Here is a 27,680-nt window from a genome sequence, read left to right as displayed (position 1 = left end):
ACATCAAATGCATGCATGGCAGAGAAAGGAAAAGTGTGTGTGGGAGATTTCTTTCCCATGGGGTTGTTATAGAAGACAACACTAACTGTGCATTCATATACTCTGAATATAAAATCACTCCATTATACAACATATTTATTTTATAACATTCTGAACTTCTGGCCTTTGCTGATAAAATCTTTATGAGAGGCAGGAGGCTTTCTTCTTAAAATATTGATACGTTTCTCAGAGCCTGTGAAATGGTGGAACCAAGCGCACCCGAAAGGATCTGTAACTCTTGAGAGTGTACAAATGGACCCGCACGAGTACGTATGGGTCCATTTGGTTCCATTTGCAACCCTCTCAGAGTTCAATAAACACTGATATTTTTCACAGTGTACCGTGTGAGTTTAATTGGGCCCGGAGAGACGGTATTGCCATTGCAGCACTTTCAGATGTAGTTATCGCTCACTTTAATCAGTCGAGCAGCACTTTGCTGCACGCACTGCTGTTTGTGAGAGCAAGAGATTTGGTTCAACTTGTTGTATATATATTTTGTTTTGTCAGTTCATATACTCAATCCAAAAGGAACAGATCTTTAAGGTATTAGCTTGCAGATCTGTTCTTTTCGACACGTCATCAGTGTGGCAGACTGTGCTAGCTTGGCTCATATCGGCCCAGGTTAGGTTCTTAACCTAACTCGGCTCCCTTTTTCACTCCCAATTATTCCACAGCTTGGTTGAATGCTGGATTCTGATTTCCCAATCAAGACATTTAGTGATCTGTTATTTCCTTCTAACAGACTACTATTGTGCCTATGATTGTTTTTTCAATGGATGTGGAAGCTTGTAAGCCAATCACATAACTGTTTTATCAATATTTTGTGTTGAATTCTAGACTTCGTTTGTAGCCATGTAATAAGTGGGATTATGTACAGGCTGTCATTACTGGACAATCGGCTCCAAAATTGTGACTGACGCACGGCCGCTTATTGGAATGGATTTTCCATGAATGATGGCCAGAGTCACAATATGTACTACGTTATGAGTCACTTTACCTAGTCGTACGTAGCCTTGGGAACCAAGGCTACCAAACCTGCCCATAGATCAGGAAACTAGCTCCTGTTTCTGTAGCCTGAGGCAGCATGATGTACAAGTACTGTACGCCCCTGGACATGAGTCTAGTATGTGACAGCAACTGACCCCCACCTTCGATGCTGAGAGAGAAGCAACGAGGCATTGGGTGCCATTTTTACAGTCTTTGGTATGAACCTGGCCGGAGATTAAATCCCCTGACCTCCCAGTCTCAGGGCGGAAACTCTAACCTTAGAGTCCCAAGAGCCAGGAGCAGAGTTAAGTGCTGAGTTAGCTCGTCAATGAGTCAGTTTAGTTAGTTAGAATAAAAATCAGCAACACTCCTCTTAACTAACAGTAAAAATCACAGACTAAAGGCCCTTTCAGGCAGCGAGTGCCGTAGGCGTTCTCGTCAGGATGAGCGACAGGACTTGAGGGGCACGGGGGCGCGTAGCGTGAAAATAAAAGGTCACCACAATGAACAACCGAAGCACACGTGTGCGAGCGCAGCCGTGAAAATACGCCCCCTGGCCCTCAACGTCACCACGCGTCCAAAATAAAACGCATGCCTCTTATTGGAAATTACTAATCGCTCCATGTCTGAAAAGGCCTTCAGCCAACTCTGTCAGGTTGGTTGGCCGAAGGCCGTAGGAGACTATTTTCACAGCAAAAACATTGTGTTGTGGTCGTTGTGTTCTTGTTCTAACTGTCACCTGGTCCTTGTGTTCTTGTCATTGCAGTCGTAACCAGTTGGGGGTGCTGCCGGCGTGCCTGTGTGGTCTGCCACTCAGGGTGCTCAACGCCAGCAACAACAAGCTGGTCAGCCTCCCCGAAACCATCGGACAGCTCAGGACGCTCATGGAACTAGTACGTGCGTGTGTGTGTGTGTGTGTGTGTGTGTGCGTGCGCGCGTTAGGGCTCAGCGATATGGACAAAATGAAATATCACACTATTTTTGACCGCATAGTTACCTCTATCGACTTTGTTATGATAATATCATATTGTGGTGATGATATTCGTAAAAATAATTATTACATATCTTTTGCATAACATTTCTAAATCTATCACAACTACAGATATTTTCTCTTAGGACATAAGTGATTTAAACCAGGAAAGGACCACGCTAACGTCATATCACAACATTATTATATCCCAAATCCTGTGTGTGTGTGTGTGTGTGTGTGTGTGTGTGTGTGTGTGTGTGTGTGTGTGTGTGTGTGTGTGTGTGTGTGTGTGTGTGTGTGTGTGTGTGTGCGTGCGCGTGCGTGTGTGTACTCACTGTACTGGTATACTATAGGAGTGTGGGGGTGTGTGCGAGAGTCAGGCTCAGAACACACAGTTCTCCCTGTCGGGGTTGAGAGCTGCTGACTGCTATTATGTAATTCACTTCTGCTTCAGTGGAGGTGGAAATCATTGAGCACAGAACTACACGGGGGAGGAGAGGAGGTGGTGGGGGAGGAGAGAAGGGATGGGACCCTAATCGTTATTATCGTTTATTTTATTTTGATGAAAAACAGCTCACAATAATCGTATCACAGAGATTTTAATTTATCCTGAAATTGTCCTCCGTCATCATGATACTATCGTTAAGCGCAATAATCTTTGCCACAATATTGTGACATGGAATTCATTTTTATATTGTCCAATCCCTAGCGGAGAGTAGAGTGGAGGAGAGGACAAGAGAGGAGAGTATTCATAAAAATATTTCAGCAGGCCAGGCTGCCCTGCTGACAGGCAGGATAAGAGGAGACACACGTAGAAGTCTCCGGGGAGATGGTTCGTTTTTTTAGGCCAGTGAGTGTCTGGGCCTGAAGGCAGGTGTTTTAATCACAAGGCCATCATTAGTTTGCAGTTTTTAAACGGCAAAACACTGATATAACATGAGTTGTGTTGTTGTCCCCTCCCCCCAGGACGTCAGCTGTAACGAGATCTCGGCTCTTCCCCGCCACATCGGCAGACTCAAGGCCCTGCGAGAACTCAACGTGCGGCGCAACCTCCTCTGTGTCCTTCCAGAAGGTGAGCCTCAAGAACAACACTCTCGCTTGGACTTCTGTTGACTGTTGTCATTGTTCATACAGTAAGTCTGTTCTGTATGAGGGATATTGTATAATGTAAAATAACGGGGTGGTTAGTGCACAGATATCTTGGTATGAGGAGGAAACCTCACACTCAATAATACCCCAACTAGCAGAGAGCTTGTAGCTCAGATATTTTTTCACTACTTTTGTGTGACACTGTTACTGTAGTATGAAAAAGTAGGGCAGCGATTCCCAAATGTCTTTGGCCGTGCATCCCCTGTTACCTCCTGACCTACCTGACGCACCCCCCCAACACCCAGTCTTGGGTTCCGTTTGGCACGATTCAGTGACGCGTGGAAGTGCACACACAGCGTGGTACACAGTCTACACACTGAAACTCAGTCGAACGACGAGTGGATTCTGGGAGTCGATGCAAGTGGTCAACGTTAAAGTAAATGTTCTCTCCTGGCCATTATAGTTTTAAGTTAGTCTTTGTGTTCAACCTTTGCGTTAACGTCGACCGCAGTGTCACCAACAAACTGACCACAGCTGTACATAGTACATACCGTGTATATCGCAGGAGAGACGTGAGCGGACGATGTTGCGTTTCGGCATGTTGTGTGACGTCGCCACGGTGCAGTGCCAGGGTAGGAAAGGAAAGGAGGACCTGGTAAGATGGATGCTGCATGATGTCGCGTCTGTATCCGGGAATGTCAAACTTTGTATTTGTGCAAACCAGATGCTGAGTAGCGATTTTACAAGTTAGGAAGGAGAACATAAATTTGATTGCATTGCCAATTCATAAAGCCCAGAAGCCTAGACAGCAGAACGAGACCATAAATATTTTGACTAAACCTGGCTTATGCTGCTGCAAGAATCTTAAGTAACACTAAGAGAAGAGATCATATTACTCCACTTGTGACTGCCCATACCTTTTAGAGGTTTTAAAGCCTTCTGTTTGTTTATAAAGCACTTAATAACCTATAGCACCTTCATATATCACACACTCCGTTTCACTTTATGTTCCAGACAGACCACTTAGATCTTTCTTCGCCTTCTTTTAAGTTGTTACCAAAGTATTTTTTATAAATACACTGGAGAGAGAGAGGCCACTTTCTGTTTTCCCTGCCCTTCGTTGTGGAATATAATTATCGTTAGAAATGATCGTTTTTGACACCTTCATTGATTTTGACTGCTCTGAATTTGATCATCACTGCATATCACATCCCTTGCTATATTTGTACGTGAAGCACTTTGGGCCTGCATTCTTTTGCATGAAAGGTGATGCAGTTATATTAACAGAGACAGTGGTCTCAAAAGTTGTACACTGACTGAATCTCTAGTACTTTTACATTTACTTACACTGAATTGTCAAACCTTCTAATGGATGGAATATGGAGATTGTGCCACTCTTTAACTGGTTTTCCCCAGTTCGAGCAGAATAAGAATGAACCGAATGAGGCCAGATCAGATAAAACTGTATTTGTTTCGTTCCCTGATATGAGGGCAGAAACAGTTGAAACAGTCCATGCTCCACCAAGAAATCTAAACTATCCAGACTATAAGGACTTTATATTTAACAAACGTACGGTATATAGACTAGTGGTTCTTAAAGGAGAATTCCATACTAAAAGGCTTTCTTACCTTTCTTTGTAGTTGTTACGTCCCCATCAAAGAGGTCCAGGTGTTATTTTGTGCAAAAGCTCCTCATTGGCTATTTCCCCTACCATAAGCCCTAAATGAATTGCATTGAATTGAATGGGATGTATGGGGTGTTGTGCTAATTCGCTTATTTCCATCGCTCAAAATTATATATTTTTTGTATATATCCTCTCTTCATAATGTAAATAATAACCCAAGCGGCACACTTTACTACTTATTTAGATGGAAATAAGCGAATTAGCACAACACCCCATACATCCCATTCAATTCAATGCAATTCATTTAGGGCTTAGGGTAGGGGAAATAGCCAATAAGGAGCTTTTGCACAAAATAACAACTGGACCTCTTTGATGGGGACGTAACGACTACAAAGAAAGGTAAGAAAGCCTTTTAGTATGGAATTCTCCTTTAAACATTTTCATGTCAACGACCCCCACATTCATATGTATTTGGCCTTCTACATGTTTCTACACACTTCTACGAGTTTGAAAGCTACTGATTTAGTAGAATGAGGGGTTACCTAATTTAGCTGTGGACCCCCTGAAAACCCATCAAGAACCCCCTGGGTGTACCCGGACCGCCACTTTGAGAACCATGCACAGATCTAGACTGTATAAAGACCTTTTTTTTTAATATTCATGATATCCCCTTTCCTCAAGCGAAGGAAGGTGGAGCTTCCACCACCACACAGCTCTGAGTTTGTGCTACCACGCCCGTTCCGTCCCCCGAAATATCCTGTGCCCTCCGCCTGACCTCTCGGAACAGCCTCGCAGTCACCAAGAGGCTGAAATAAAGTTAGCTATAGTGCTGTGGACGTTAGGGACAGTAACACGTCACTTCTGGGCACGCCACCAACGCTGCAGCTTTCCAGAGGAAAGCGCCCAGCGGTGTTTTATGGGCTCCCTCGCTGAATTCATAAAACGATTATCTGGAGGTCAAGATCGGTAGGAAATGAGCAATTCATAACATAGCATGCATTTTAAATGCTTTTGTATTTCTATTGTTGTGTAACTTGGCACGCTACCATATTAAACCAAACCAAGTTACATGTACATGGCTTTTTCTACCTCCCAACTGTCCAGTGTCCAGTAGCATTGATGAAGGCAGGGGGGGAAAACTGCATGTTTTTGTAACACTTGACTTCAAATATGATTTCCCTCGGCTTTCCCGACCCTCTGATTTGTTTTTCCTTTTTAGCCTCCTGAAGTAAAACAAATAACTAAAAAACAAAACCACTGAAATAAAGTCCTGTCCTTTCAGTGTTTATCATATTAAAGATGTAAAGACGGAGTGCCGTGATTATGATTATACTAGGAGTATACAGAATGAAGAATGATGTTTTTATGTGGCCACACCTATCTGTTCATTAAGTATACCTAGTTCTCACCTTAGCACCACCCAATTGAACTTAACCCTGTAAAACCCGGATTAATTTCTACTTGGAAAAAACTGATTTCAACCTTACTACTACCGCTCCCGTAGCTGTTGTAATATGATAATAAGGGGAGGGGCTGATTTTAGTGTGTCACTAAAGTGGTGTATTTCGATTGGGCCTTTTCACTCAAGCTTTCAGGCCAAAAGTACACAGGGAACATATTTGCATATTATAATAACCACACCTGGGGGTCTATTAGAGTAATAATAAGCAGATTTGGCAACAGTGCTGACAATGGAAGTCTGTAATCAACGTAACTCGAGAACCGTTCGCCCCTCCGACTTCAAATTTGACACGCACGTTCTACACCACCACAGGGAGTGCAGTAGCCGGCCTTGAGTCGGTCGGATACACAGTTGTCCAGAAGCGCCACAAAAGGCTCTGGTCAGGCTCTGCCAATGGACCTAATGAGCCTAAATCCCCTCACCTGTAGAATTTGATTACTTAACCAGTCCACTTTTCACAGTCAGTTTGCACTATTCAGACACAGGAAGACAGACATACAGATACAGAGATCTCCAGGGTGCTATGACAACGGGTATTGCATACTAGGTTCACAACTTGCATCGTTCCCAAGTAGGCCAGTGGCCAACAGGCACAGGCCGCAGGTCTAGTGTGTGAAACTGTGATAACATGGTGTGTGAAAGACATTGATCATTCCACCATCCCTAATATATTGTTGCTGTTGCCAGACCAAAACCTTATATCTCCATATTTCATAAAGCAATGCACTACTGTCTGTCATACAACTTGCAATAATAGCCAATCTACAAGCTCGGAAGACCGTCACAGTGACCCGTTGTGCGCTTTTACAGTAGATCTGTTATTTCTGTAGCAGATCTACAAGCGCACAACGTGTTGCTTCGTATTGTGAGCTTGTAGATCGTCTCTCTTTCATTCATGACATTTCGTAGATTTGTTTGTTTTAAATGTAGATCATTTGTTTTATTAAAAAGAAATTAAAATAAATAATCTTTTCAAATAAAATATATATTTTTTAAATGTAGGAAAAGAAGATGGTACTTTTACTCAAGTCGTGACCCATACAAATTGGTCCAATGGCCCACAAATCCCGACCCATTTGTGATGTAGAGTGTGTATTTTCCACAGTTCGTGATGTGCCTCAACTCCTCAGGTATGACTGTGGAGATTTACAGCCACGTTTTGCGTCACACGCCTGTGGTTTTAACCCATTTAGGCCTGACGTCGAAATAAATAAAAAGTCTTCTGAAATAATACTATATTCAAAGATTTGTGCCACATTTTCACGATTTTTCGAGTGGCGTGCTACGAGCTTGTAGATCTGCTATTTTTCAATAGCTAAAGTATAACATAATGCTTAGTTAAAGATGCTCTCTCTCTCATAGACGATGTGTCACGGCCCTGTCCGAGGGTTATCCTCTCATGAACCCTAAACCCATTGATGGATAAACAAACTGCTTCAGCAATCCCGACGTGCCTGGAGTTATATACTGTACCAACAGCCAGTGCCACTATACTGGCTGTGGGGTCAAATTCTACTTACAGCTGTTGCTGGTTATCATCACATGCAGTGTATAGAACAACAGTATTTATAGATTGACACAATTCCCCTTACTGTGTCAGTCAGATATGGCCTTTCTCGGGGGTTGAGAATATGCACAATGCACATCGACTAGGTAGGGATGTCCCGATCACGTTTTTTTTTGTGTTGCTCCTCATCCGATTCCGATCATTTGATTTTGATTATAGACCGATAACGATTTTGCCCAATCCGATATTTTAGACTTCAGTTTACAGGTGGATGGAACCTGCACACCATAATAGGAATACAAAAAAAGACTCTTTATTCGTTTCGATCAGGTCTTGGGAGTTTCCCAAATAAAAGAGCTGCATTTCAAGCTTTAACCCATTTTGACCTGAGATCAGATTCTAAAAATGTCTTCTACATCCTGACCGTTTTCTGAAAAGGCTATGTTTCTATGTCAGTCGTTCTTCGATTTTTCAAAAATAGCTAAAGCATAACATAATGCTAATGGTTAACCGATTTAGAGGGATTTTAACATTACAGAGTTGCAGCTAAAGATTGTACAATCTGTAACGTTGACTGTAAAGTAAAAACGTCTATAGGTTTTTGTAAACGATGTGGCCAGCCGTGACTATGAAATAGTCACACTGGTATGGGACTTTAATAGAAATTGTGGTGGTGAATGCTGTGAGAAACACAATAAGGCATGCACACTCCACTCACAGTCCACTCACTGAAAAACAGGTGCCGAGGTTAGATTAATAGAAAAGAAAGATAAGGTCTGCACACTGGAAGATGCTCCAAAACGTAAAAGGTTTATTTAAAAAAAAAAAAAGTTTATTTTATGGTTCCATTAAATAAAGGTTTTGGAGCATCCTCCAGTGTGCCGACCCTATCTTTCTTTTCCTTTAACAACTTATACCATCTAGTCGTAGTAAAACGGACAGAGTTACAACTGTACTTGGACCATTGTCTATACCAAATATCTTTATGGTGTGTTGTGAGCTTGTAGATCGGCTATTGTGTGGTGAATGCCCCCCCCAGAATAGGCATGCTGGGGTTCAGGTGGTCAATAAAGAAACAACAACAACTACAACGGGAGTGGACGGGTCAAGCCTGTGAAATAATTAAGATGTTGAGCACATTGCATCTCTGTTTATTCAGAGTGATGATATAATGATGAGCGCGTTCCAGAGCATTCCTCCATGCAGCTTCGTCCCCAGGCTGCGTCTCCTCCACTCCTCGCGTCTCTGAAGATTTATGGCTGTTTCCTTTATGCGTAGCAGACGGCTCGCGCTCCGCCATTATCTGCCGTGCTCCGACTGATTGATGAGACGTGATCTGGCACAGCAGCTCGACGCCGTGGCGACGACACAGCAGGGGGCTGGGGAGGGTTCGAGGGAGCGGATTGGACGGGAGCCCTGAGGATGGGAGGGACATTGAACTTCTAGAGTTTCTATGACTGTGGAGCCTCGACAATGATGATAAGACCACCATGGTAGTTTGGGTCGAGTTCTCTTTTTCTTAAAAAAGAAAGAAAAAGAGGTATTACTGAGCAGTTTGATGTAGCCGTTTGGCATCCATTACTTCTCAAAGTGGGTCTCAGGCACCCCCCAGGGGTCCTTGAAGGGGTCTCAGGTGTAAAATGAGGAAGTTTAATCTTAATCTTTAACCCTTATTTTAATGTATTTACAAGCTCACAACTCATCGCATTGTGAGCTTTAATGTACATTTTGAAAAATCTTTTCTCATGGGGGTCCCTGGCACAACATTTTGGATGGGGGTCCGCAGCAGAAATCAATTTGACTTTCCTTTAGATGAAAATGTTTGAGGAACACTGTTTTAAAAAGGTTTTACAGAGCTGTTGTTTGATGCAGCAGTTTGGGATCCAGAGGCTAGTATGGGCATTTGATGCAGCAGTTTGGGATCCAGAGGCTAGTGTGGGCATCCTGGGGTCCTTCATATGGAGAATGTGGGCAAACCCTGTGAAATGTAACAGCAAGTGAATAGGAAACATGAGAAATAAAGGAACAACGTTTGACTCTTATGGAAATGTCTTGTGACATAATGTGACACGAAAGATGCTGTGACAAAGGTCAACAACGACACATTGTCACTGTGAGTGCGTGTCAACTGTCAGTGTCAACCGTGTTACATGCAGTCGTCTGGCAAACATGAAAGACCTACAGCACTTCAATAAAACCAGAGAGCAGTGCTTCATCTTGGAACGCTTTTCCAAACAAGATATGGTCCAGACTCCAGAGCAGCTCATTTCAGTGTCTCAACTTCATTCTTTTGTTTTCTTGTATTACTGTATACAGTATATATATATAAAAAGAAAATGTTTTTATTTTTTTCTCCCAATTTAGTCATGAATAATGGTTACTGTTGCAGATATGTGTTACATCCATTATAACATATAACATTATAGGGTTGACTTATTTTTGTCCAAAGTAGAATATTGTCATGGGCATGTACCGTACATGGTATCCACCATTACAAATACAATGACTGCATAGTATACTGATCAAATTCCAGAAAACACTAAGACACTGCAAAAGTATTAACATAAAATCATCATCACGATAGTTTATTCATATCGTTGCCTTCGGGCAGAAACTCCTCCTTTTTCTTAAAATTCTATTTAGTCATACTACTACAGTGTCACAAAAGCGGAATAAATAGCCAATCTACGGGCTCAAAACATTGGAATTTGAATCCTGATAAGTGGACTAGTGTTGCACAATTCTTGCTCAAATGTGAATCTTGATTGTTTTCCACAAGACTTGAGATCAGGATTCTCAAACGGTTCTCATTTTTGAGTGGTGCAACCACTCCAAGGAACAGCAATGTCCGTGTTCACCTACCTATGTGTCCGCCTATGTGACGTTAACCCACCTATCTATGTGACTATGAGCACCAGTATGACTTATTTGTACCAATAGGGGCGCTGTTGTGCCAGAAACAGAGAGAGATAGTGCTGCACTGTTGCCTGCTAATGAGAGAGAGAGGAGGGGAGGGGAGAGGGGAGTTGCACCACTCAGTTCACACGGGTGTGATTTTTTCCATGCAAATGTATATTGTCTTTAGTCAGTAGTTGCTGAACATTACTACATTCGAAATTCTGACTAAAACTCCTAACTCCATTGGATCCTCAAACTGTCGTTCAACTCAGTCGTTCAATTGTCGTTCAAAAGGCATATTATATTCCTTAATAAAAAAAGGTTTGACCATTGACAATACAGGGCCAGGCAATGGCATCTTTGTATGTGCGTTCCTCGGCCACGCGTGCACAGACAGCATTACATTCACAGTAAACCTTACCAATGATAGAACCGCAGACTTTTTGATTAATCCCTAGGAAGAACACGCTATTCTTATCAGTTTAGCTCACCTGTTTAGAAAATTGGTTGCCTAAGACATGTATACAAGTCTTAAATAATAAGCAATAAAACCGGAATGCATGTGTTTGGTCCGTAACAGTCCTACAGTCATGAGTTTGACACCCTACCCAAAACCCAACCCTAAACCTAACCTCACAGGAAGCCACGGGTAATAGTTTAAACCCGCCACGGGTTAGTTGTAACCGGCCACGCATGTCGGGAGCCACGGGTTAGTTGTAACCTGCCGCAGGTTAATTGTAACCTGCCACACATGTCGGGAGCGACTGGTTAGTTTTAACCTGCCACAGGTTCGTTTTAACCTGCCGCACATGTCCGGAGCCACCGGTGAGTTTAAACGGCCGTGCATGTCGTGAGCGACGGTGTCGGACTGTTAATAATGTCTAACCAACGTATGCAGTATGCACCCCTCTAAAACATGTATACACGCTGGCAGTGCCGTGGGGGATGTTCTGTGTGTGCGCGTGTGCATGCGTGTGTGTATGTATGTATGTGTTAAATGCCTTATTTAAGCTAATTAGCAGGATAGTGCTTGCTGATGTGATCTATTTGGAGCGCTGCTCGGCTCTCCCTCATCAACTTGATGCCAAGAGTGTCGCCGTCTGCGCATGATTTTAATTTCGCCGCACTGTTAGGGTTAGGGATTTTCTGTAATATACTTTTATGACCTCCTTAGAGGCATGTCATTGGCAGCGAGCGAGTGTAAGACAAGCGGCGGCTTTCTTTTCTCTAGCTGCCCAAAACCATCAGCTTTGTATTCGTCGCACAGCTGGTTCTGGTCATTTAATATAAATTAATTTGAAACAAAAAAACATGTATATCTGAGGTCTATTTGGGTCTGTTTCATTCGTGTACTCACAGGGTTAAATTAACGCTAATTATTTCCATGTTGTGAATGTACGCGCCTCTCTCCTCCCACGCTGCCTGGGTCACTGTGGTTATTTTTAACCTCTCTGGCTCCCTAGAGGCTTTCTGGAACAGTTAGTGCTGTCTTTCCGTCTGTCCCGGACTCCTGGTGTCCTCTTTCTGTTTATGTCTCCATCTCTCAAAGAAATGTATTTCTTACCCCATTTTTCTCCCCGATTATCACCGATTTAGTCATTATGCCAATTGATTCCTCCCCACACAAAACTGTTGTGTTGTCACTGCTGTCGTATCCTGCCAGTGAGGAGCCCCAGCCTGTAGGAATGTGAGCTCAAACTCACAATGCAAAGTCTTGTTTTCAAGAGTGTTGCTGTGCACAAACGTCAGTAGCATTACAAATTAAATACAAAAAAGCCCCTTAACTATTAGATTTCTCTCCCTCTATTTACCATTGCATTTGTCCTATATGTAATGCCAGCGCCGCTATTCTAAAGCTCCCTCAGGTACATATTTAAACTACTTTCAGCAATGGTAGGTGGATCTGATCATTTTAAAAGTTGCTCTCAAGTCATAAAAGTGTGGGCACCCCTGGAATAGAGGATCATTCCATTTAGGCTGTAGGGTTACTTATATACTATTTTTTCAAATGATGCCAATCTCTCAGTCGAATCATACAAAATAATTTTTTTTTTTTCTTTTTGCATGATTCGACTAAGAGATTGGTAGTCGATTGCTGTGTATTCCTATGGGGGGCCGACAAAATAATCCCGTGAAGAAACGCCATATTAACTCGTCAGAAAGAAATAATAAAATAAAATGAACTAAAAACGAACCAAATAAATATTTTAGGCATTAAAAATCGCGATATATGAGTGAATGGTTTTTTTTGCCCACCCCTACTGTTAGTGTCTACACTGATTCCGCTAACATTTCAAATACGCTCCTGTTGTGTACATACTGTAACACTCAGGTTGTGTTCGTCTAGTGTGGGAACTCGAGAATAAAGCAATTAGAAAACCATTTTCGTTCCCAACTCTTTTATATCTAATTAGGGCCGACATTTACATGTACAGAACTCTGTCCAAGCACTCTGCTGCAAGCAATTACAAACCCCTACTGAGTCTGCCTTATTAGTCATGGGGAAAAAGAATACAATATGTCAACTCTATTGTTCAATCGAAGGGAAAGATTACAGAATCGCTGTGCCGACGAGAGGCAGAGATACTGTCTCCCAAGTCCTTATTGATTTGAGTTAGCATAACAAGCTCACGAGTATATAACTAATGAGAATGAGCATGTACGTGCGTGTGTGCGTGCGTGCGGAGTCTCATGGAACCATGGGGTATTTTGAATGTCCTCCTGAAGCTGTTCTCTGATTGCTTTGATCTGTCTTGCAGACTTGGCAGAACTTCCTCTGGTGAAGTTTGACTTCTCGTGTAACAAGGTGTCCACCATCCCAGTGTGCTATAGGAAGATGTCCCAGCTCCAAACTCTACGTCTGGAGAACAACCCCCTACAGAGCCCCCCCGCACAGGTACACTGACGCAACTCTACAGAGCTGAACCTCTACGAAGTTACGATCAGCCCCTCTATAGAATATATATACCTAACTTGAAGCGTACCTTAGTATAGCGGATCAATGCACGTGATGTGATTGAGTGTGAAACAAAAATCCTGTAATTGGTTCTGAATTAATCTCTTCCAGATTTGCATCAAAGGTAAAGTTCACATATTCAAGTACCTGAGCATCGAGGCGTGTCGGAGCGAGAAGATGCCCGACTCCTCCCTCTATCTGCCCATCATAGAACGCCTCGGCCTATCACGGCCCACCACCGGCAGGTCAGTTGTGGTCTCTCAGCCTATCGCGGCCCAGTCAATGTCACCTCAGTTATCGAGTCAGCCTATCACAGGCCGTCAGTTCATCTGACAGTGAGGTATTTTATGCACGTTTAGGAATGAGTGTTCGACACACCCACTAACCCATATTTCAGCCGGTGTGTGTGTGTGTGTGTGTGTGTGTGTGTGTGTGTGTGTGTGTGTGGGGGGGGGGGGGGGGGGGGGGGGCTTTCTGACTTGACTCTCCAGTTTCATGGGAGTCAAGTCAGAAAGCCTCCACTCTGCTGTTCACTCCTCTGCCTCCCTGCCATGAGAGAGCTAAATGATGGAGAGTTGGTAACCAAATGGACCCTGACTTTTAACTTTTGAGAGCATAAATGAAATGAAATGGTTTCACTCTAGGCTCTCAAGGGTTAAATTATTGTTAAAAATCTACATTACTTAATTTACAAGACGTTTACACAAATGGAGAATGTAGAAGAATTGTTATCTTGATCAACGTTTGCCTGTTATCTCTCCTAATGATAGCACATCAGTACAGCATGGAATTGTGTATATAATTGAATCCAACGATAGCAAAATATTCTTTAGTTTTCGGTCTGAGCGGCTAAATCTCATCAAATCATGGTCCGTGGCTCAAATGGCGAATAATGAATGGGCCTTGATATGAAAATGGTTGGAAACGAGTGTTTTAGAGGATGTTGTGCTCTGTTCTCTCTGCCCACTACAAAACCTGACCCCTTGCCTCCTTTCCCTCGACCCTCTGCTCAAACGCGTGGGCAGGAAAAAAATGGCCGTCATTGTCCTGGAAAGCTCACACAGGCTAGACATGCACACACAAACAACACAAACATACATGCAACTCATAACACATCCTTTCTTTCTTTCCTGTCACGTCTCTCCCTCTCTCCGCGACCCTCCCACACCCCACAGAGGGGGAAAGGGAGAGAGGAAGAGAGCAGATATGTGGAACAAAGACACTGTAACCAAAGACCCTGCAATAAAACCACTGTTCAGCCTGAAGGCTGCAGTATACTCCCAACGAACTACATGGATTCAAGTTATCAGTCGCCACAACTTATTTCAGTCATTTGAATTCCATTTATTTTAAGATTGGAGCAATTCAAGTCGTCAAACTAGCAATACTAGTCCATACCCGGGGATATGCACACTCAAAGTATTTGCAGACTTTGGGTTATGTGCTGTGTATACTGTATGCATAATGTTTGAGAACCACTGCTCTGAAAGAACATTGGACAATGTATATTCAGAATGATTCCTATTTGTTTTTTTGGCATTTCGCTTTTCGCTTGCCGTATGCTAACGCTCTGTGCAACTATTAGCTTGTCATTGACTCCCATGAATGACTCGTATCTCCTCATCCAGGGCGCTCTCCGTGGTGATAAATGGATCAATATGCTGGCGCTTCATTTCTGCTCCTCGTCCGTCTGTCCCGCAAAATATGAACGCTTTTTGGAAAGTAGCGGTCCATGTGTGGACAGGCTACCTGTCGCCGCGGTGCATGGTGAGATGTGTGCAAACCGTGTAGTTTATCAGGAGAAGACTACCAAACGATGCAACATGCACACACACAGTCAGCGGCGCCAAATTGTATAGGGCACAATTTGTTGTGTTGCAGCGCTAGCTAGAGGAAGCATGCCAGTGGGGTAACGGTGAGAACGGTGGCCTGTGATGCAGGTGTCGCCAAGGGACGCAGGTGTGTGAGGGTGCGAGGTGAATTCACTAATAAATTAATGTTGCATCCTTTGGTATTCTTCTCCTGATAAACTACACGGTTTGCACACATCTCACCATGCACAACGGCGACAGGTAGCCTGTCCACACATGGACCGCTACTTTGCATTCATATTCATGTGATATTGACAGTGCAAGACCCATTTGTGCATTTTTTAATCCACTAATAAATTCATTATAAATCAGTAATGTGCGAAAGTGGAAAAAGGGCTCCAGGAAGACCTCCATATAATTGTGGTCCATGGCTGTGTGTGAAAAGTGGGAGTGATTGGGCCAGGCAAGGTTGAGAGAAAGTGCTGTCAGGGACATTCAGACAGACAGACAGACATTTGCTGAATTTTAGTATGATGATGTTCAGAAGCATCGTCCATAAAATCCTAATGTTCTCAGCATATTTCATATAAAAGCAAAGGTTAAAGCCTCAATCTGTGATTTCTTCACCTGGTTGGCAGTACTGTATGTAGAACAGCACCAACAATACAAAACAATGTGTTAATTGTTTAGGAATCAGCGCTAGTGTCGGAGGCTCCTTTCACACCGATTCATGAATCGCACATCAGGACTTGGTTGCTCAAACATTTTCAGTCTTGAGAAAACCTATGTTTCTATAGCTGTTTCAGAGGTTCTCAAACCTTTTCATGTCAAGGACCCCAAATATTATATGTATTTTGCTGCCGGACCCCCATCTGAAAATATGTTTGTTCCATTTAGGCCAGGGACCCCCCAAAAGCAATGATTTGAGCTATTATATTCAAAGATTTGCACACATTTTCACAATTAAAAACTAGAGCAGATCTGCTATTTTTCAATAGCCAAATTAATGGGGAGAGATAGCACACACTTTGTTACAAAAAATAATAATGATGTCAGAGCATGTCGGAGATTGATGTAGATTAGAATCACAGTTCCAGCAGTGTACTGTATACTGTACAGTGTCAGGGTCTTATTTCTTATATACATTGAGAACCCAGGAGTGCAGTCGCAGGCAGTGAGGATAAAACACTTTAGTCCTCCTCACCAAATTGTCTTCGGTCCAGGAAGCCGTCCGTGCCCAAGCCAAAAAAAGGTTCTGCGTTGTTAATAGTATGCTAAAGGTGTTGTCTTAATAGGGCATGTACATTCATAACGGCCTGGGCCTATACTGTGATATAACATAACACACAGTAGAGTTGCCATGCTGACCTGTGTGGCTTAGGAACTTTAACAAAATATATGCGATATGAGATGTTTTATATCAGGTATCAAGTTTCTCCCTTTTTACAGTAAGTCAAGGACCCACAAATTGGCCGTGTATTTGTACTCCCATCAAAAAAACTATGTTGTGCCCGGAACCTTCAGAAAATGTAATTTTTTATAGCTGATTCATGAGCTCAGTGAATAGCCAAAGTATAAAATACAACCTGCCCCAAAGATGATGGTGACCCTACCTTGAGAAAAAAGGCTGTACATGATGTGGTCCGCTTCAAGACTTCATGATTCCAGTGGTTTAAAGGAGAGGCAGACTGTGAAGCTGTGAATGTGTAACATGGTGGGGGGAGGAATATGGGTGTGGAAGCAATTACAGTACACTTTATCACTCAGTTACCCAGAGACTCTACTTAGTAGATCACTTCCCTCTCTGAGAGACAGGGAGAGAGAGAGAGAGAGATATCTACCTATTTCCTTTTACTTGATCATTCACTAAGACTAATTTATGCACTCGCATACTCACTCATTTTCTTGCTTCACTCACTCACACACTCATTCACACACACACACACACACACACACACACACACACACACACACACACACACACACACACACACACACACACACACACACACACACACACACACACTCTCTCTCTCTCTCTCTCTCTCTCTCTCTCTCTCCACTTAATTTCATCCAGTGTCACTTACTCATTCCATTCCATCACTCACTCTCTCTGCGAACACATACACGTGTGCGCGCACACACATACACAATCAAATAGCCCTGTGTGACCCTCTGACCTTGCTTGACCTTGCCATGTCCTTGGCAGCACGGAGGACATCGATCAGCACAAGAAACAGGACACCGACTCAGGAGTGGGCAGCGACAACGGAGACAAAAGACTGTCTGCTACCGAGGTAGTGTGTGTGTGTGTGTGTGTGTGTGTGTGTGTGTGTGGGTGGTTGCGCATGCCCGCTCACCGGTGCATAATTGTGTGAATGTTTACCTGCTTTTCTTTCCTCTAATGTTTTCCGGGTCCATTTGGTTACATAACTTACATTTATACACTTGAAGATTTTTGGAGGCATTGTCAGAAAAAGAAAGAACGAAAGGAAACGTTGAGCCACGTTTTTTAGTTTTTCCATTACCGAAGACTTTTTGTTCTCTGCAGTCCTTTTGTCTCCTCTCCTCCTCTATGGTCTTTCATATCCCCGCTTGCCTTTTCATGCATCATAACACTGATAAGATGGCTGTCATTTCATTCTTTCTTTCATATTTTTTTTCTTATTTTTTTCAAAATTCCGTAATTCCCTGGAGGATGACGCCATCGCCGTGGAATGACGGCTCGTTATCTGGCGACTCGTCAGAGTCTGAACGGCTTTCAAAGGGCGCCTGGCCGTTAGTTAGGTTTTTAGTTTTTTTTGCGCGCGGACTGCAGCTGTGTCTCTCTGCAAATGGAAAAACGTAATGTTCCAAATCCTTTGATCCCTGCCTGAGCTGAGAGTGGCTTTAAGAAGACAGGTGTACTAGATGTTATATTTGTTTGTTATTTATTCATTTACTAGTCCTAGCCGAGGATGTGAGCAGTCAAAGTATTTGCAGAGTTTGTGTTCTGCACTGTGTTCACCGTATATGAGGGATTTAAATATACTAATACAAATTTTAAAAAGGCCTGAATAAGGCCTGATCTCCGGGTTTTACACAGAAACGCTAATAAACAACTTAGTTAGAATTCTGGGGAAGCGAATAACGGGCTTCCTCACGGTGTGTGCATATGCTTAATGGTCAATGCCTGTGTGCAAACTGAGATCGACTGGTCAGCCCACTGAGAAGAACCATGTGTAACGTGACACAATTAGTGTGTACTTTTGTGTTTGTGTGTGCTTCCATGCACGTCTGTCGTATACGCTTTGATGTGTTGAAATAATATTTGCTCTTACTTTTCTTCTTGTGGTTGTGTGTGTGTGTGTGTGTGTGTGTGTGTGTGTGTGTGTGTGTGTGTGTGTGTGTGCGCGTACGTGCATGCGTGTATGAATGCGTGTGTGTGTGTGTGTGTGCATAGCCATCAGACGAGGACAGCCTGAGTCTCAATGTCCCAATGTCCAACATCACCGAGGAAGAAGGACTCGGCAAGGACGACTCCACGGAACACATCAGCTGTCTGACAGGTGAACACCCACGCACGCACGCACACACACACTCACACACACACACTCAATCACTCATACGTGCATTACGTCCGCCCGTGCATGTTCTGGCTAAACTCGACTTGAGTTGAGCCAGAGTCAACATGAGTCCTTGACTCCTAATGCATAGTAATGAATGCTCTGTCGTATGACTGTTTGGCGCGCTGAAAATAGCCAATGTATTATGCACTATCTGGATCTGCTATTTTCTGCGCACAACAAGGCCATACAACCAGAGCGTAAATCGGGCTTACCTCTGTCGCTTTATTGCCCTCCGTGCACGCATCAGAGAAAGCGCCCGTTAGAGAGAGATTAAATATACTATAGGAGAGTTGCATGTATGAAATGTAGTGCATTGTATTTCCTATGGCATGCATTAGTATTTGTGCATGGAGAGATTTGTGCAAACAGAGTGGTTTGGTAAAAGAAGACAAACGGATAAAGGGGCCCCCCTTTTCAATTAGGGTAGAAATATTTGGTATTGGGTCTCGGGTTGAGCAGAACAATCTCTGACAGGGTCCAGTCTAGAACATCACAGGACAGGGTCCAGTCTAGAACATCACAGGACAGGGTCCAGTCTAGAACATCACAGGGCAGGGTCCAGTCTAGAACATCACAGGACAGGGTTCAGTCTAGAACATCACAGGACAGGGTCCAGTCTAGAACATCACAGGACAGGACCCAGTCTAGAACATCACAGGACAGGGTCCAGTCTAGAACATCACAGGGCAGGGTCCAGTCTAGAACATCACAGGGCAGGGTCCAGTCTAGAACATCACAGGACAGCACCCAGTCTAGAACATCACAGGGCAGGGTCCAGTCTAGAACATCACAGGGCAGGGTCCAGTCTAGAACATCACAGGGCAGGGTCCAGTCTAGAACATCACAGGACAGGACCCAGTCTAGAACATCACAGGACAGGGTCCAGTCTAGAACATCACAGGGCAGGGTCCAGTCTAGAACATCACAGGACAGGACAGGACAGGGCCCAGTCTAGAACATCACAGGACAGGGCAGGGTCTAGAACATCACAGGACAGGGCAGGGTCTAGAACATCACAGGACAGGGCAGGGTCTAGAACATCACAGGACAGGGTCCAGTCTAGAACATCACAGGACAGGGCAGGGTCTAGAACATCACAGGACAGGGCAGGGTCTAGAACATCACAGGACAGGGTCCAGTCTAGAACATCACAGGACAGGGCAGGGTCTAGAACATCACAGGACAGGGCAGGGTCTAGAACATCACAGGACAGGGCAGGGTCTAGAACATCACAGGACAGGGCAGGGTCTAGAACATCACAGGACAGGGCAGGGTCTAGAACAGTGGTAACCAACCTTTTCAAGCCCAAGAGCCCATTTTATTCCCAATTGTAAGCCAAGATCTACCACTAAAACGTGTTAGAAAAAACACTTGTTTTTTTGCTATTTCTGACAGGCTCAATGCATGTGCACACATCCACACAAAGACTAAAGCTTAAATTAGAATAAATACTTATAGTAAGTTATATTATCAATGTCAAATAATATTAAGACAAATTAGAAATAATTAGTATTAGAAATATTTTGTTTCTCATTTCAATGAATATTCACATTGGCAGATGTTCAAATGACATAGGCATAACATGACCATATATATTTGCACAGATATGGTGACATACTCTCAGGGTCAGCCCACCTTTAATGAGACTGCTGTGACTGCACTTTATCTGCAAGCGTTTTGAAATCTGGTTCATATTTAGTGATTGCCAGTCTGAGGGTGTCATTAAGATGTGAGTCAGTCATACGAGTTCTAAACTTGGATTTTATTATTTTCATTTGTGAAAAGGCCATTTCACATAAGTACGTGGAACCAAAGTATAGGCATGCAGCTTCAGTGCACACGACACAATCAGGGGATACTTCTCTGCTTACAAGAGACCAAAATTCCTTCTCTTTAGCTCTGACAGGTGACAGTCACTTACTAATCCAATAATCTCCATTTAAATATCTGAAGTTAATGCAAACACATCCTGCATTTTATCGGACAGCAGTTCAATGACAGTAGGCTCAGTAAAGAGGAAAGGGTTTGGTACAAAAGCAGCTACTTGACTCATGTGTTGTACTTCAACAAGTTTTCATATTTCATATTTATCATATTTTTTGCTCTATGTGTGCATGTGTACAGAATTCAAACTGTAGCATTGATTATTGTCACGGACAGAAGTCATTATTTCCCTTTGCATATGCCCTGGAGTGCACTCGCCTATTAGTTTGCATTGCAGACTGGTATATTCAGTATATTTTTCTCATTTTTATATTTTTGTTGTTGCTGCGCAGCAGTTGAGGAGAAGGCAACTATGCATTCCTTTAAGCAACACAACTTCTGCAGCTGCATCCATATGTTTAGAATTTGCATCAATGATCAAATCCCAATAATACAAAATATTATAACAACGAACAACGAAAACTGAAGGAGCAGGGCGCTATCGGCTAGTAGTCCCAACTCAAGTGTCTGCAGCCTGTCACGAGCCCGTAATGAACGCACGTTGTTCCGTATTTTAATGTCGGGTCGGAGAATAAATACAGTATGAATGACGGCGGGATTTATTTGACAACTCTGTCCTGCTTTCTTCACGAGAAGAGAAGAGCGCTCACAGCTGCTAATATGGTAGCAGCCCTGTGGCTGACCTGTCAGTTCTCTTTACGGCTTGTTGTGAACCTTGATGTGAACCTGGGTCTGGGAAGCTCAGAGCTGCAGCCATTGGCTCATGATACGAGCACACGACCAATGGGACAGATCATTCAGTGTTGCTAAGATACCACCCCTCCCACCACACACGCACACACACCCTTGGACGACGGGGTCTATTCTCAAACTCAGAGCCACAGCGCTCTGCTCAAAATTAATTTGCATGTGACGAGCGGCACTGACATTATTCAAATGGGTCGGACACTTCGCGATCGACTGGAAACGTTCCCGCGATCGACTGGTAGATCGCGAACCCCCTGGTTGGTTACCCCTGGTCTAGAACATCACAGGACAGGGCAGGGTCTAGAACATCACAGGACAGGGTCGTGCTAAGGCCCCTGTCTTGGCCCCCTGCAGGGCTCACGTCCAGAAGCCTTGCCAACAGAACCAGTGTGCCTGCAGCATTACACGCACACACACAGATAGATACAGACAGACAGACACTCCGGACACATCTTTGCTATCCTGTTTCCTCTTTTCCTGTGTGTGTGTGTGTGTGTGTGTGTGTGTGTGTGTGTGTGTGTGTGTGTGTGTGTGTGTGTGTGTGTGTGTGTGTGTGTGTGTGTGTGTGTGTGTGTGTGTGTGTGTGTGTGTGTGTGTGTGTGTGTGTGTGTGTGTGTGTGTGTGTGTGTGTGTGTGTGTGTGTGTGCGCGCCCCTGTCTATCACTGTTGTGAGTTAGCCTAGCTAGGCTGAACGCGATCAAACGAGTAGTGAGTACAAAAAAGAAACGGCAAAACAGGTCACCTTTGTCCCCTCGCAGACCGTTAAATTAAAACATACACGCAGAAATAAGTTTGTTAATGAAAATGTGTGCGTGCGTGCGCACTGCGTACGCGTTGAAGACAGAGCACATCAGGAAGCTAGTGTCAGCACAAGGAGGCACCACACAGCTGGGTCAACATTTTAATCAGCATGGGAGTGCGAGTGTGAGAGATTTGAATGAATGGGTCTCGGCCTGAAAAGTTTGGGAACCACTGTACTATGGGGTACATGCTTAGTTTAGAATAGTCATTGGTTAGACATGGGTTAAGGTTAGGTTTAGGTGTGCTGCCCCATGGGAGGTTAGGGTTATGGTGAGGGTTTGAGATAGGTTGTACCGGTAGTTGTAGGACTAATGACTGGTCTAACCAAGTCTAAACCAAGTACTGTCTAAACTAAGTACTGAACCCCTGTACTACAGCATACATAGCAAACTGCTCAGTGTTACTGTATCCAACTCAGAGAGTGTTTGTGATCAGAATGCCAGTTTGTACACTTTCATTAACAGGAGGATTTCACTGTGCAGTGGAAAAATACGCCCCAGAAATCACGTTACGTCCTACAGTAGCTGGCTGTGGCAGTTTGTCACTTTAGTCCTACAGTAGCTGCCTGTGGCAGTTTGTCACTTTAGTCCTACAGTAGCTGCCTGTGGCAGTTTGTCACTTTAGTCCTACAGTAGCTGCCTGTGGCAGTTTGTCAGTGTGTGTGAGTGTGTTTGTGGTGGGACGACCCTATCGGTGATGGATCCACCCTCTCCCCAGACGCACAGCCTAAATAGACCACCTCAATCTCTGTTAATTAGGTCAGAGCAGTGGAACGCACTGATTGTAGAACACATTCGTCCCTGCAGGGCAGAGTGTCGCTATCAGCTCTGATTTATCTGATGCGCAATACTAGACAAGTGTGATCTCCTTATCTTTTCTCCAGCTGGGTGAAACCAAAATCATTGCATTGAACTGAATTAGTGTTTAACAAACCATTCCGTGTAACTTAGGTGGGCAAAAAAAAAAAAAGTACCAAAACAATGCCGTAAAAGAGTATGGTATTGTCTCATGGGGGAAATTACTTTTCTACATTCACCCAACATTATGGCTTGTTCAGGTGGGGAGCTACAGTATATAAGGGGTTATATACCGTTATAAACCCGACGACCTTCTGATTACCTCTCTAGCCATGGCCTTAAAAAAAAAGGTCTTCTGAAATGAATTTTTTTAAATGAGAGGTTCATTCTTTGTGTTGACGGTTGCTGATCTGACCCCCCTTTTCAGCGGACCCCCACACAGACACAGTTCGTCTAATCGAGGAGAGCCCTACGGAAGCCCTGAAGGAACAGTTTGGTTATCGAGACTCGGGACTCAGCACACGATTTGTCAACTATATAAAGGCAAGACCTGTCTGTCTGTCTGTCTGTCTGTCTGTCTGTCTGTCTGTCTGTCTGTCTGTCTGTCTGTCTGTCTGTCTGTCTGTGTCTCTCTCTCTCTCTCTCTCTCAATGCCTGCCTCTGTACACTTTCCAATTACTCTTTAAGTTTCTTGTTGTTCCTTCTTCACCTATACATGCACACAATGCTTAAATTAGCCCTGTTGACGTCACGCAGCACTTATACATTGTTAAAGATTCATATGGAAAGTATCACCAGCATAAATTATTGATCAATTTGTTGCCTTGACGTGGAATAAGAATGGAAAAAACATTTGGTCTCTCTGTAGAGTAGACTATGCTATTTTGATTGTCCCTTGGTGTTTATTGCATGTGACCGACAGCCTGAGGCATGCATTAGGGGCACGGCATTCGGTGGCACAGTCGGTAGCGCTGTCGCCTCACAGCTAGAAGGTCCTGGGTTCGATTCTCGCTGGGAACGCTGGGGGCTGGGGGCCTCCACATCATCAGTGCCCATACCCTAGGTGGGGTTGGCCAAAGGGCCTTTCTGTGTGGAGTTTCCATGTTCTTCCTGTGGCCCCTAGGTTAGGTACCCTCACAAAAAAACATGCAGTAATCCTGGTCTCTATACTGGCTCCCCCTGGCCAGCCGGGGCGCCTGATGGAACGGAAAAGAACTGGTCGGAATAACGTGTTCCTTCCACGTGCTACGTCCAACCGGGGAAACTCCGCCCTGTGAGGTGAAAAGAAGCAGCTTGGACTCCTCATGCATTGAAGGAAGCATGAGGTCAGTCCGTTGCTCTCCCCAGGTTGGCAGAGGGAGTGTAGTGCCCAGGATTACACTGACAAATTGACCAAAAAAGATATGGCAACCTTTTCAGTCGCCATACCAACGTCACAACGTACACTCGCATTAGGTATTTAGCAGATGCTCTTATCCAGGAAGAGCTTACAAGTAAAAGGTGGAGGTCAGTGTAAAAATGTATATGCCTTATAAAATACTCTATAGTCTATAACATGGGTCTTCTTCAACAAAAGATAGTTCATGTAGTTGCTCAACATTGATTAACAACACATTTTCAACAGCTAGTTTACTAGTAGGGCTGTCACGATTCGCCTAGTCCACGATTCAATTCAATTTTCGATTTGCAGCTCACGATTCGATTCGATGTTCGATTCGCTATCACGATTCGCCTAGTCCACGATTCAATTCAATTTTCGATTTGAAGCTCACGATTTGCTTCGATGTTCGATTAAATTTTTTCAATCTATTTTTTAAAACCTTCTTTTTCAGCATTGAGGGCTATATTCATTATAATTTAGGCCAATATCTTGGTTTGTAAAGAAAAACACTTGTTTCCCAATAAGTCACATTTATTTTCTATAAATAACAAATCAGAATGAGAATAATAAAAGGTTTAACAACTTTGGGTTTTATGCCCTAACATTTTTTAAATGTTTCTTTAAGATGAGATGACTTGTAACATTCTTGTTAAGCTCTAAGTAAGTAAAAGAAAGAAAAAAAAAGACAAATAGTATATAGACCCATCTGTTGTTAGTTCAAGTATTAAATACTAATTTAAGTGTTCAATTTCACTTATACACTACCTGGTTGTAAATAGCTGCAGTAGGCTACACCATTTTATGCAGTATTTTATACTATTTCTATTTAGTGTACATTTAGTGGATGTGGCTTACATCCGGTCTAAAGCCCACCCACTGTATGCGCTGATTTCCATACACAATCCGTATCCTCCCCTCACCGGATGTTGAATTAACAGTACTAACGGCCATATATTTGACGATCTTTTACACAAAACGATTTTAACGGGCAACGTATTATTTTATTATGTATTATTAGTTTTATACATTTTAGGAGTGAAAACATGTGTGACCTGCATGGCATTTTGTAACGTGGTTCTGCTGTTCTGCAACTCTCATTAAATATTGAAAGCCAGCGTTTTCCACCACTGATAGTGGTCGCATGTCTGCAGCTATGCAGACCGCAACTCCGTGCGTTAATTGTTTTGCACGGGGCGAATTAGACGTACCATATTTGACGTGTTGCCTTTGGGATACGGCACTCGTTTTCTTTTCCACACTTATTTCCGTGTATCATCGTCGTCGCTGTCTACAACAGCACTGGCCATGGTGAAACGCAACAGCCGTCTCGTTCTCTCACTTGTCAACTCCTCTCTGTGTGTGTGTGTGTGTGTGTGTGTGTGTGTGTGACTGACTGTGTGTGTGTGTGGCACTGCTCCGATACAGCTGGATTTTCGTCTCTTTTTTTTCTCCATGCATTCGCATGGGCGGAATGGCCCGGCCGCTCCAGGAAGTAAAAACATAAAACATCGCGATTCGGAGCCTCATTTCGATACATTGAATCGAACGTCAATTTCGATTCAATTTCGATTCGTATCGAGAATCGTGACAGCCTTATTTACTAGTGTGTTGATTATTCAGGAGCCTCCATAGGGGACAGGAACTGCCTTGTTTGTGCAGGCAATCAGGAACTACTTTTTTACGGTGAAATTCATATGATTTTTTATTGTATTGTTTTGTTAATTATGTTAAGTGGATAGCGCACCATAAGGCAGAGTGCGGTGGTTACAAGAAAAGTCAATTATGATTTACATGTTACCATATTGTGAAGCCGTTTTATAAAAAGTATAATGCACATGGGGCTGTTATTTACAGTGAGTTTAGAACAGCTAAGTGGGTTCTAGGCACTGCGTCGTGCCTACTGTAACAATGTCTCATAGCTGGTCTAAAATTGCTGCATTGTTAACAACACACCTGCGAGTCGAAGGTACAACATAGGAAATGTACCAAACTGTCAGAATGTGCAAAGCATGCTTAAAAAAGAACAACAAACTGCCGGGCATTGTTCTAAAGAATCAGCCCACGTTGTGAACATTCAGTATAATAGGTCAAAATCACCCACACTTGTTAGTGTTGGTGACTTGGTTGGTACAGTACATTCAGCAGTACTAGTAGAATCACATACCCAAAGGTTAGCTGTATTTAAAGCGCTGTGGGGGTACCGTACCGGTCCGGGTGGGGTTTGTGGGACGATGCAGTGAGTAGCAGACAGTTGGAACAATCACAGGAAGATGTTTGAGTGTCAATGACTACACGTTTTCTGTGTTGAACCATTTCCTCTGTCTGGACTATTTTTTCTGATACTGGCTGCTGTAGAAAGTAGAAACTGAATTGACCCTCTGGGGATGAATAAAGATTTGTCTTAACTTTACCGTGTGTGTGTGTGTGTGTGTGTGTGTGTGTGTGTGTGTGTGTGTGTGTGTGTGTGTGTGTGTGTGTGTGTGTGTGTGTGTGTGTGTGTGTGTGTGTGTGTGTGTGTGTGTGTGTGTGTGTGTGTGTGTGTGTGTGTGTGTGTGTGTGTGTGTGTGTGTGTGTGTGTGTGTGTGTGTGTGTGTGTGTGTGTGTGTGTGTGTGTGTGTCCTCATGTGGTCAACTCTAAAGGAAAAACAATGTTTAATCGGGACTGCATACAGCACTGTAGCTTTTTGGTCCCCTGTCTGGTTCAAATCTGTTATCTGTCAAATAGCAGAACAGTTTCAGTGGAACTAGTATGGAAGACAATTAAGTTTAACACTTAATTATTCTGCCCAACGTTGTCTATGCACGTTTATCTGTCGTTTTCTCACATCCATCCATATCCCCCTGTTCCTCGCTCTTGCTCTCTGTCTCTGTTCTCTGCCTCTCTGTGTCTGTCTCTTTGTCCCTCTCTTTAAGTCTCTTATATAAGTCTCTAGATCTGTCTGTCTGTCTGTGTCTGTCTCTTTGTCCCTCTCTTATATAAGTCTCTAGCTCTGTCTGTCTGTCTGTCTGTCTGTCTGTGTCTGTCTCTTTGTCCCTCTCTTATATAAGTCTCTAGCTC

The 27,680-nt window shown here is 43.5% G+C and overlaps 1 protein-coding gene across 3 annotated transcripts in view; it reads left to right on the top strand.

Moving 5' to 3' along the window:
- lrch1 (leucine-rich repeats and calponin homology (CH) domain containing 1) overlaps positions 1-27,680 on the top strand; it is a 107,989-nt gene that overhangs the window by 40,631 nt on the left and 39,678 nt on the right. For 2 of the 3 annotated variants that reach the window (XM_080786609.1, XM_080786607.1), the window contains exons 3-9: positions 1,793-1,919; positions 2,963-3,068; positions 13,337-13,473; positions 13,645-13,778; positions 17,554-17,641; positions 18,787-18,892; positions 23,669-23,784. In XM_080786609.1, coding sequence (XP_080642735.1) covers positions 1,793-1,919; positions 2,963-3,068; positions 13,337-13,473; positions 13,645-13,778; positions 17,554-17,641; positions 18,787-18,892; positions 23,669-23,784 — 814 coding nt within the window. The remainder of the gene's footprint in view (positions 1-1,792; positions 1,920-2,962; positions 3,069-13,336; positions 13,474-13,644; positions 13,779-17,553; positions 17,642-18,786; positions 18,893-23,668; positions 23,785-27,680) is intronic. The other variant, XM_080786608.1, reaches the window with a different exon arrangement.

The sequence above is a fragment of the Protomyctophum bolini genome (genome assembly GCF_963924005.1).
Source record: "Protomyctophum bolini genome assembly, chromosome: 16".
Taxonomy (NCBI): domain Eukaryota; kingdom Metazoa; phylum Chordata; class Actinopteri; order Myctophiformes; family Myctophidae; genus Protomyctophum; species Protomyctophum bolini.
Note: the sequence above shows the minus strand (reverse complement) of the source record. Positions and strands in the feature narration are given on the sequence as shown.